Below are 12,694 nucleotides of genomic sequence, written 5' to 3' on the forward strand. Positions count from 1 at the left end.
TACATGTTTTCCTGCTGTTCTCACAACATAGGATTGAATTCCCAAATGCATTTGTCTTTTCCTGAAAGACTAGGTGATATGGGTCTGAAAAGGAGAAAGCAGCTTTTCTGGTCAAGACTAAGAGATTGCCAGAAGAACCTCATGACTGCAGCCATTGCAAGAACAATATGCCACATGAAGCTTCAAGGGCGGACACCCAAGCTGCCAAAGTCACCAACATGCCTGATATCACTTGCATGACATTTAGAGAGCAATCCTCAATTCCAATTAGTACTCTCTGCACAAGACAATCAGAACCTAAGGCCTCTAGAGAGCACAGCTGGACTAGGACATTCACAGGACCATTTGTGAAAATTTTTCTTTGATATATTCATTACTAATATAACAATAAACCAATAGTTCACTGAACTTGTTCACAGTTGTAGAATAAGGATGAAGCAAACTAAGAAGTCAGTCCTGATTACTAGAAAAAGAAATAATTACTATTAAGTTCACCAAACTCTAGTTAATAAGGCTCAAATCCTGAGAGAATGGAGTAGACTTCTTAAAATGAAGGAACAGAAAGGAAAAAAAAAGTGCTTGAGGAAGGGTAGATGAAAGAATGTCATCCTGCATATGGTTAGGCTCCACTTTAATTGTGAACAAGGATTTTTGGTCCTGAGGGGATAGATTCCTAGCAGAGTACCTTCTATTCAGTCCCTTTAAGAACAAAAGCCCAGATAATCAAATCACAGAGGCAAGCCAGGGGGAGGCAAAAACGTGCATTCACAGAGACAGCTAAATAGCTAAGACATCAAGTACTGTCCTCCTTCCGCCCTCCCCCCCTAAAGACAAACTCAAGCTGAACATAACCTCAAGAACCCCTGCAGTGCTGAATTAGGAATCAAACCAGAGCCTGCATGAGGAGCTCAGATGTCTGGGGGGAACAGACCAATATTAAACCCACCTGTGTCATTGTCTGCCTTTTTGCTGCTGTATCTGACCAGGACTTCAGAAATCAACATTTACAATATTCATGCAACCACAAGATTAGACAGAAAAAACACTTGCTGTTAATACTGGAATTTTTTTGGAAGGACAGAGTCAGCTTCTATGCCTAGCTGTTAGCAACTATGACAGGAAAAGGCTTCCAGATGACTATGAGCTGCTGATTCAGAAGTTTGCCTTAGAAGGAAGAAAACTCTCAGGCATGGTTAGAGTCTGCTCCTGGGAGAAAACACCAATTCAGTCTGAGTTTCAAGTACACATAAAATGCTTAAAATGAACCACCATCAGGAATCTGAAAGAATTACATTGGACTAGCACTCCCCACTCATTCCACTGTAACTCTTCTCATTTTCTCTCTCCCTAAGGAAATTACAGCAGTTGATATAAATAAGTGAAGATCTAATCTGCTTCTGTAGTCTAGTAACAGTTGCATTAGCATTGCATTTTGCAGAGTACTACCACTCAAGGGAATTTATTTTTTGTTCATAGCACTGCCAGTTTGAAAGCTTTCAAAATCCCACAAGCTACATTTTCTCAGGTGCTACTATATATGGATTATTTCCATTAAATGTTATCTAAATTGCACCTTATTTTAGTCTCCAATATCCACATTTTCTCCTCCCATAAAATGTCCTGTCGCTCATGACCTGTATCAGAGAGATTTTTGAGCTTTTGGCCCTAGATAAAGGACTAACAGACATGGATCATTTTCCCAAAAGTATCAGCAAGTCTCTTGAATGGCCCAACTAATGTAGGGGAGAACAAGAAGAATATAGGAGCCCGTCTTAAATGCACTAATCAAAAAGCATAATCACCATAGAATTATAAATGCACAAACAACAGATAAAGGCACAGCAATTATAACCATTTTAAAAGCAAGTGCTGCTAAGTTACTAGCAAGAAAATGCTTGTCAGACTCGAATTTCGTGCTGCTGTTTACAGCTTTGAAAGGGACTAAACTTTTTAAATCTCAATTCCCACTCACTTGGGCATGTCTCCCCTTTCTTCGGAAGGGCCAATGAAACTTGGTGCAGGAAAGATCAGAGCAGACAGAATTTTTCTCAGGGTTTTAGTGAGCTGTCCCTTGGCTTTGTCAAGTAGTGCAAAACCCACATGCTGGGAGAGTAGCACAGAGGCATCCAAATTTGAAACAGGCTGGTGCTTTGCATATGTCCTTTAAGATACAGGATGTACAGGCCCTTTATTTTACCTGCAACATAACGTAATTAATTGGTGGGGTGTAGACTTTAGGTTCTTTTCCTGTAACAGATAAAGAATCGGTTTTGGGGCAGTCTGCTAGGATCAAGTCTTAATTCCTTGAGACTGACACATCACTTCTGTGGTGGAATAAGCACTGATAAGCATTGAGGAAAACACAGTTTGACATGAAGCATTGCTGAAGTCTGAAAAACACTGTTTGCGCAAAATAGACTGGAATTCACAGCAATCAGCAGTGGAAAAGGAATCCATTTACATGAAGAATATAAAAACTGTATTTATCCAATGAGGAAAGGTTTCATAAGTAAACAGGGCTTATGCCATTTTGTTCTTTGTGACAGCTCTCTGTCTCCAAGAACTTCTAATCCTAACAGCCAATTTCAAACTTAATAAACAAGCTGAAGATTCTGGAATTATGGACAGTACAGAAATATTCTTTTACAAAAGGGCAGCTGTCACACAGATGGGAGAGAGATACCCTGTAAGTAGCCACTGAAAACAATGCAGTACCATAGATACATCCCACTAGCTAAACATCAGGAAAACCAAAAGGGTTGAACTCAATAAAACCCCAGGGTGAACATGACAATCTGCTTCTCATGGAGCTATTTCAAGGGGGATAAGCAAGCTATAAGCAAAAAGAAGCAAAGCATAAGAAAGCTGCCCTCATACACACGTGTATATCTGTGTGTGATTTGTATGTATGTATATATAAATGTATGTATATAAAACCCACAACCATGAACACCAGTCTTGTTATACATCACATTTTGTATGAGAAGTATTTGACAGAACACAAAATTTTTTAGAGCTGCTTCTAGACCTTTTGTGGTGTCAAGACTGCTCTACACATCTTATGAAAAAAAGCTTCCCCTGCTATTTTTCAATTTTAAAAAATGAGTGATAATTTACAATTTGATCATAATTTCATGTTGTCTGCATTTTCTGCAGGTAGAAAACCCACAGATTTACCTTCAATCCATTTTTATTGTTAGAGTATCTGCTAACCAGATAGGAAACAAGGTAGGGACACAACTATAGAGCAGGAAAAGACATTTTCCTATTCCAAAAGCATCAAGAAACAAACAAGCAAGGAAACAAAAACGCAAAACAATTAAGGACAACAGTCAATTAGTCAAGAATTTCCATTTCCTTGCAATTCCTGACCTGTCAGGCTGGTACCTTTATGTTGATGAATCTAGATGTTGATGAATCTAGGTTTTTGTATGGAATTCCCACTGAGTACAGCTTGAAAGACTGCTGTAATCATCACTGGCTGACTTCCCCAGCAGGTCTGTTCCCACCCACATGTCTTCTGCTAACATTGGAACCCCTAACAGCAGTGGTCTGATTCAGTAGCTACAGCAATAAACCCTCACACAAATTGTCATGAGTCATTCAATGTAGTATTGCCATTTATGTATTTCAGCCAGATCCTATAGGATCCTATAGGTGCCAGCACAGCCCAAGGGAAGTACAGGATGCCCCCTGAAGGGCACATTGCCTTGTTGGTACCTCAAACTGCAGCCCCAGACAGAGTTGCTCCCTCCTTGTAGCAGCTCTCATTGTCCACCAACTAGAGATGCTTCTCTCCACAGCAGTTAACCAGGAGATGACAAAATAATGAGCAGTCACCTGTGCAAGCCACTAACCTCTTATTCCTGTCTTCCAAAGAAAAAAACAAAGTAAGAGGAGACATAACTGTGGAAGTTCCCTCTCCGATGTGCTTTAGAGAACTTATGGCTAAGAAAAGAATTTGCCTACAAAGTATCTACACACACAACTTTTATCTTCTACTTGATAATAAATTCTGGGACACAAATTACAGTTTGTTGGGTTTTTTTTTTCAATGCTTAACTAATTCAAAGAGGGCTCACAACACTGTGAAAACAGACATCTTTTTTCACACCAGCCAGGACAGACTGTACTCTTTACATTCTACCCTTCATTCCTTGACACTGTTTTTCAAGAGTCTGAAACTGGCACAAAAAAGAGCTTAAAAGTTTTCCATCTCAGCCTGAGAATCAAACAGGTGAGTCCAAAAGGCTTTTTAACAACAGAAGCTTTGTTCCTCAGTAAGAAGCATGCCTATCTCATGAACTGGAAAAAGTAAAGCTGTGAGACACAGCAGACTGGAGAAATACAAATTGCTCTAGTACATAAATTTCAAAGCCAAAAATTTGTATTCTCACTCCCTAAATCCCTACTCTTACAAGCAGCCAACTCTGTATGGGACAGTTTCAAAGGCTTACAGAAGCATCATTGAGAATAATCCATCAACATTTTTACAGCTGTCTTTTTGTAATGCAGAAAGGCCATAACAAGAATTTTATTAATGAACAAAAGCAACTTTAAAATCCTTATTGAGGATTTCTGTGGCAAGAAAAATACTTCTATTACATTACAAAGAAACCAACAAATTTCTCTGAGCATATGAAAGGTGGTACTAACTACAGATCTCCCATGATGTACTATGAGGAACACAAAGCCTGCAAAATTCAAAGTCTCCTGAGTCTGAGTTCCACTCCATCAGAATTTAATTTCAGTATGGGTTCTTTAGGGCTTATGTATTGCTGTGCAGATGTCTAAAATCCTCCCCCAAGGGCTTATAGGAACTCAGAAAAGAGAGACCGGAAATGGGACTGGCAGGATGCACCAGGAATGGGGGAAGAGGCAATCAGAACAAGAATGGTTAAAGAAGACTCGTAGCTCCTGCTGTGGAGACCTTGACTCCGAAGAGGCATTTTCAGTATGACCCTCCCAATGTCAATTACCAAAAATAATGGGGGGAAATGAATAAATAATTTCATTGCTAGATAAATCTCATGCATGGGCTTTATATGTATGTATTATGCATATAGCTAGAATTCAAACAAAGCAAAAACCAGAATACAGTGTCATCAGTAATTCTTGGAAGAACCCAAATTTAAGACAGAGTAAGACATCAATTTTCTTTTTATCCAAGCACAGCAACATATTGGCACACTGAATGCTTTTCATATATTAAGAAATGCTGACTGCAATAAGCTACTATTCATTAGGAAATCTTCCGTGCACAGGAAACTTAAAATGTATTATCTAAAGGAATAATTCCCTTTCTTCTTGCTAGTTCTTAAACCTAGACATTGATAAGCATTACTTTCTGTGATAAATGACCTTCAAATTAGATGACACAAAGAACACCACTGAAGAAAAGTTCTCTTTCTTTACAAAGGCAATATACAACCATACGAGACCCCTGGCACCTATACACAGCTAACTTGTTTTCAGAAGAGTTACATTCATGTAATAATTCTGTCCTGCAAAAAGCTGGCTTGTCCCTAACCAGGGCTATTCAGAACACGAATTTCAACATAATGAGGGCTGTAACTTTATAGGGAGTTGGAGCAGCCTCGCAGTACCGTGAGCAGTACATTCCTGAAACTCTCCTATACCAGTGTAATGTCAACAGAAAAGGCTGAGTGGTGATGTAATGTCTGAGGGCATGCCAGAGTCAAGACACTTTTTGTTTGATTCACAGGGTACAAGTTATTTCTCCCCACCCCCGCCTTTTTAAAACAGGCAATACGCAGTTGATTTTACAACCACAAGCCTTATAGAGCCTCACATTATCTACACAGGGAAAAACAGGAATGAACCGATAGCATTCATCATTGTGACACAGGCAACAATTCTTGAGCAAGAAAACCTTTTGGACTATTTTAGTTTGGAGAGTGGTAGTGTTTTGTGGTTTCTTTCTGGGCATTTTTTTTTGCTGTTGCCCATCACTATAGTCCCTGAGGCTCCTACACTTAAACACACATTTGGTTGGGTACCTAAAGTCCTGCAATACTTTCTGTATCCTCAGATATAAGAAGATATTTTCTACACCAGCCTAGCAACTAAAAATCCTTAGTATTTAATTAACATTTCCCAAATTCTAATGCTGACAAGAAGAATAGAAACTTGCCCAGCACTGTGATATGACTAGACAGTCTCACACATTTAGTATTTGTATATAATCAAACACATCTTTGATACTAAAGTCAGTGGGACTTGGGTGCATAAATAAACTCTTTTTAAAGTTGTGGACCTGGATTCCCAGAAGAATGGATAAATTATGTTCTGACACAAATCTCTAGAGCCAACAAATGCAGTGGGAAGCTGAGAGTCATGCTTGATCCATCCAGCCTACCTTACCCTTCCTCTCTTTCACAGCTGTAGGACTCAAGTGAGCTCCTGATAATGCAAACGGCATACCATTTTGAACCTGTTTATCAATCAACATTAGCTCTTCCTCAAAGAGTAGAAAAACTGGTGTAATGTAAATAGGTCATTACACCAATGACAAGGATGAAAGAAAAAATTCTGAGAGAAGCACACAAAGGTAAGTTTAAATGGGTGCAAATAACATATCAGCTAAACAATGCCTCTCAAACTTTGGTAGTTGCAAGAAACAAGAAAAGCATGACTGTGGCATTTCTAGGAAAAATGCTCATGTGTATGTATATGTATATATATATATATATATATATGTATGTATGTATATATGTGTGTGTGTGTGTGTATGTACACATAGTGCTCACTGACTTTGAAATCAGGCTCACAAGGACTAGGACAAAAACGCTTTCGAAAGCAAACAATAGTTTGCAAAGAGAACCAAAGCTGCTCATCCTCTAAGATCCCTGTCACTTAGTTTGTGCTGCAACCCACAATACCTGCAACAACTCAAAATCACATAAGAATTTCAGAATGTGTTCTTAAAAACAAACAAACAAACAAACAAAAACATTGTAGCTAACAAGTGAGTCTTCCTGCATTTTGTACCTTAAAGCATTAATGATATATCATTGTTTGCTAAGAAGTTTCAATCTACTTGCACCTCAGATACTCCAGTAACAGGAGACTGTATACAGATCACTGCACACCTGCTGGTAGCAGGCCTCCCTCTAGAGTGACACATCAGGAGCTCTGGCTCCAAGTCCTTTTGAGTACCTATCACAATCTGTGAGCACTATAAAAACAATACTGAGAAAATATTACAAAGTCTAACCCCCATCAACAGACAAATCAATCAAACTGTTCTCCAACTAATAGCCTGTGTTTTGTTTCTGCAAAGAAATTTTATCAATTTAACACACATACCTTGTCAAAGTAAGAACAACACTTCTGGTCATTTTGGGAACTTAAGCATTTGGCTTCTTAAGATATAAGGGCAATCTCAAAAAGAACTCTTAAGTTGTGTGCTTGCAGCTCAGAATCTGCTCATTTCTGCCATATCCGAATTCAATCCATATGGAACAGGGCGTTATTTATCTTTACTGTAGATTTTCACCACTGTATTAAAACAAATTTCCAAAGGCAACCCAAAACTAACAGTTACAGGGTTCTAAACCCTGGTGGCCATAATTTACAAGAAAACTTCCTGTGAGCAAACCATTTGCTATGTACAAACTTCAGAGAAAGATTAGCAAAGGCTATAGTTCTTTGAGGAGCTGAGTCTCCCAGAGCTGAAAGGCCATCTCTCCATCTCCCATCTATCTTCTGATCTCTATATCACATCCAAATGCTTGTCAGAGCTCTCTGAGTGTCAGTACAAGTCATTAACCCAGGAAAATAAATTAATGCTGCTGGCGAGAAAGTAATATCAATGAAAGGTCTTACATTACCTCTGCTGGACAAGAAAGGCCTCCCCCTTTCAGCAGTTCACTTTTTTCCCAATGCAATTGCATTCTAAACAGTGATGAGTTAAGGATAATCCTTTTTTATCAGAGTTAAAATATAGCATAGAAATGCAACTTTATGAGATGAACTACCTGTGCAGACAACACATAATAGTTTTTGAACACAGGAGACTCCATTTTTAATTTACTGTGATCTGTAAGAAAGGTACAACCTAACTATTTAAAACAGCTTAAAAGAGAAAAAAAGATCAAGTTGGCAGTTTAACAAAGATGAAAAGAAGAATTGAAGACAGAGAAAATCAGAGGTTCAATGTGAAAAAACTGCTAAAGAAGCCTTCCTACCATAAGTGCCACTCACAATTTGAAAGCAACTTTCTTATCCACAAGTCCCTTCAAATGAGCCTTAGCCCACACAAAATTTTGATCCTATGAAGAAATACAGCAAGGTATTCTGTGAAGCTTACTTTGCATGGATCTCAAATGAAAGACATTCTTTATAAAGGCTAAGAACAGCAATATTAAAAGGGAGAGGCAACTGGAGCCAGATTAAATTGGATACAGAATTATTTGTTCTTTTGATGAATTCTGATTTGCAGAGGTGAAGATTTGTATAATTATACAAAAGCATACTTGTTGTATAGAACTGCCAAACTCAAAAAAAATTGTTATTTTTTTATTCACCTTGTCTATCTTACAGTAGGTTCCAACTCTAACCTTCTTTTCTAGATACACCTGCAGCTGGAATTGGTTCCCTGTAAAAGGCAGTCCCTAAGGGCTACCCCTAGTGTTGACAGTCTTAGCCACTGAATTTGAACATTACTGGACAGTTTCAGACATAGAGTTGGAGCATGTGTTGGCATTTTCTGAATTCATTATCATTTTTCCTTCCAGTTAGAAGATGGGTATGAGCTTGTGTCTAAATGTCAAATTCTACATCTCTCTAACATTCCATAGAAAAGTTCATCTTCTCTATTAGCTTCGTATAGTTTTATGAGAGACTATAATAGTCTTTTGCTGATTTCCAACTCATTAGCAGCATTATGTGCTGCTATTTATCTAAACAGAAAGTCTGTGAAGCCACAAGAATATAAAGGTTTTATTAAAAGGCAGGCTCCTGAAGTATCACATCAGCCTGATAAGAATAGACATACTCCTCCTGTTAAAATAATACCATACCCATAAGAAAATGCCTTAGAAAGCAGAGCAATATATACTAAAACTTTCCTCGACATCTTTAGTAACAAATGAGAAGCCAAATTATGTGTCAGAGTGTACACATAATTTAAGCTCTACACTGAGTTCCAGAGGAGAAAAGTGTGTTATCTTTAGGCTGACTAAATAATGGACCACCAATTGTCAGTGGTTTTCTTCTTAACCAACACATGTGTTTTCCCATGCTTTATAGCAGGCCACTCAATTGTTTTAAATGAGTTTCATTATCACATTTTCACACTCTTGTCAAAAAATATTCAGAACTAAGGAACAGTGCTCAAGGTCTGTGACACAAATGTATTTCCTACTTGCAATCTGAAAGAAGCTCAACTCTGCCTCCTGCAGCAGCAGCAATAGAATTAGTCATCAAGTTCTGAGTGCAGGAATTTTGCTGATGACAGTTAAGAAATTTTCAGATCATAGTTTGATACTATCATAGCTTGAAAATACATATTTTGACCTTAAACAGTGCCTGTGATTATTAAATACAGCTGTCCAAAGACAATATCTGGCTCTAGAATCATATGACTGTTAGCCACTCTGTGTGACCTATTTCTTTGTGATCAGTAGTAGGGACAGAGCCCTGCCTCAGTGAATTAACAGTAACAGACTATCCCTTTCTAACCACCTGCCGTCACTGCTTACAGATCACTGACCTACAAAGACCTATCCTACCTGATCTAGTAGTCGAATATTAAAAGAAAAACATTATAATTTGAAATAAGAAATAATAAATCTATAAATACACAATATTTACATTTTGTGGGATTGCCTCTACACCACTCTGTAACAAAACTGAAATGCAAGGAAGATGCTTCTTTATCATATGTAGATGAGTAGATAACGTTGTATTAATTGCACCTAAAAAGACAGCAAATATTTTCTTCTGCATATAATCTTCCAAGTAAGTATTAGATCACATCAAACAACAGGTAAAACTTCTTGTGTGTTTTGGTATATGTTTTCCTTCTTTCAGAGCCCACATTGCAAAACAGCTCTGAATAAGCCTGTACGTGTCCTGCTTCCTGTGTTATCTGCTGAATCAGAAAGAAGCCACCCTCACAAAGGTGTTCTCAAACAGTCATGGAAACTCTGGAGACTCAGGGCAGCATTGCTTGCTTATTACCTGATCACGATCACCTGCAAAACAGCAGCTCTTCATAGTGCAGGAGTTGAAGTAGCCTTGGTTGTCAAACTGGAAGACAGGCAGGCGGCAGTGGATGTCGTAGAGCACCGGGGGCAGGCGCCGCCGCAGGGCCAGCAGCTGGGTGCCATTGCTGTTGAACCGGACGCTCATGGCACTCTGAAGGGAAAGGTTCCCACCATAGCGGAGCAGGGAACTGGGAAAAGACAGGTGGGACCAGGTGAGATGGGCTGCACATACCAACTCAACTACTTGGAGACAGAACACTCTTTAATCTTACTGAGGCTTTTCAAACAAACAAGCCCAGGAAACTACAATCTTATTTAGTTTCTGCTTTCAATTCCTGAAAAAATCTTAATATGAAACCTGAATGACAAGCTATCAAAATGCTGTTTGTAAAGTCTTCAGAAGACAGAAGTTAAAGACTGCGAGTAGTTTTGTCAATTAAAAATACATTAGCAAAGTTGGACAGAACACTTGGCCTTAAAAAGCCTGTCCTTTTACTTCTGGGATGTCTGCCTTTGAGACTGACCCTACCAGCACTCAGCTTTTTTTGTTAGTTGGTTCTTGAACCAAGCAGTCTTTTACCCTTGCTCTGGCACCAGATGGCATTTTCTCCAAATGTAGACAGGCTGGCCATTCTCTCTCTTCTGCTTCTATTTATATCTCTACAGGGCATCAGAGGATGTTTAAACTCCACAATCAGTTCCAGATGTCTTAAATAAAAGGACATCTTACTAACATGTTATTGCAAGAAATGCTAAAATAAGTCGCTTAGCTAATCTTGAACTAGCTTCATCTAAAAATACTGCCAAGTAGGCAAGACAATTATGTTATCACATGACATTATTACCTAAAACTCTCATGTGGCAGGATTAGCTGATTTCCTTGTTCCATATAAGGCTGTATATTCAGAGCTGGAGTGTTTGTATCCATTCTTATTGACATACACAAAACAAAACCAAAGGTTCACAAGTTTCCAGACTCTCTTTAAAAAAGTAACAGAAATGGAATCTGTTCCATAAAGGAATCAAAAGTTAATCAAAGCACACCTTAAATGCAACTTGTACAGATTTTCAGTTTGTTTCAAAGACTTCATTCAATCTGTGTTCTTGAAATGATTGTGTATATGGAAAGCAAGACAAAGATGGAAGACATTTTACCACTTTTTTTGTTTAGTGATCACTGAAATCTTCCTAAGCAGGACTAGAGCTCAATTTTTTGTTAACACTTCAGTTTTGAGCAATAACCATCAAATCTTGTTGAGAGCTGTGACTTTTATGCCCCTTCTGGACCAGAAAAGCATGCCAGCTCAGAATTTATAAATTCTAGATGGAAGCTTATTCACAGATTTTAATGCATAACACCTTCTGATACAGCCCTTTGCCCCAACAATTGTGAAGAATGAGTCACTCAACATGGATGGGAAGCCACATTCCACACAGGTCGAAACATGCATCATTGCCTGAGATACTGTAAAGTTAAAAAACCATTGTTCCTAAGCCAGAGTTAAACAAAACCAACACAAAATATAAGACTCTACATAATGAATGCCCTAGAAATATGCTGCTCTCACACACACACACTCTTTGTGAACTGAACAGTCAAAGCCAGGGTGCCACAAAGGCACCAGAAGTCACATTTTCAAAGCCAAGTAACTAGTAAGTTCTTAAGGCTGGGCACTAAAACTTCAGAAAACTTCTATCAGCGTGAACAGTCCTGGTGTCTCATGTTCTCCTCCAAGGCAAAGTTACCAAGCTTTTATTAATTATGTTCAAAGCATTTAATTAAAACATGAGAGAATTTAATACTAGAAAATGTAAGCTTAGAGACAAGGATTTAGGAACCCTCTCATCAGCCCTTGTTTCTGTTAATTGAGATCAGTAAAGTACTCACTTCCTCAAAATACTTAGGCATTAAAAATCAAAACAAAACAGGATAACCAAAACACATATGATATTTTTGCCTCTCCTTTTCTGATAGGTCTTAGCAAGTCATTTCTTTTTCTATGGAATTTTCCACTTTCTTCAAAAAGTAAGCTAAAACATCATAAATCCCCCAAAATTCCAACCCAACCAAGAACTCAACACAAAAAACAGGCAGAAGAAACAATTCCAGATTTTTTTTTGGCCAAGAAAAGTTAATTATTAATTAAAAATATATTAATTGTCCAACATGAATAGGAAGGTCATAACAAATATGCACCAACCAGACTTAATGTTTAGGTGCAACCACTGCTGCACCAAGATTAAGCTTCTCTCCTCATTACCAGTTCTCCCCCTTAATCCAAATCACAGCCCAGAACTCTCTCCTGCCTGCGAGTGAGCCTACCAGATGCCCCTTTCAAGTCTTCAAGCAGAGTTTCCATCATTACTAGTGTTATGCCCTGCCTGAGATCATTTGAGATTATATTTTATAGCAATAGGAGTGCAATATTAAACTGGCTTCCATTCTGCTTACAGATGTTTCA

At 38.3% G+C, this 12,694-nt stretch overlaps 1 protein-coding gene across 2 annotated transcripts in view; it reads right to left on the reverse strand.

The window, feature by feature from the left end:
• DCAF5 (DDB1 and CUL4 associated factor 5) overlaps window positions 1-12,694 on the reverse strand; it is a 68,346-nt gene that overhangs the window by 24,256 nt on the left and 31,396 nt on the right. For both annotated transcript variants that reach the window (XM_084207612.1, XM_084207613.1), the window contains exon 6: window positions 10,207-10,420. In XM_084207612.1, the coding sequence (XP_084063738.1) occupies window positions 10,207-10,420 (214 nt within the window). The remainder of the gene's footprint in view (window positions 1-10,206; window positions 10,421-12,694) is intronic.

Source organism: Fringilla coelebs (genome assembly GCF_963513975.1).
Source record: "Fringilla coelebs genome assembly, chromosome: 6".
In the NCBI taxonomy this organism is placed as follows: domain Eukaryota; kingdom Metazoa; phylum Chordata; class Aves; order Passeriformes; family Fringillidae; genus Fringilla; species Fringilla coelebs.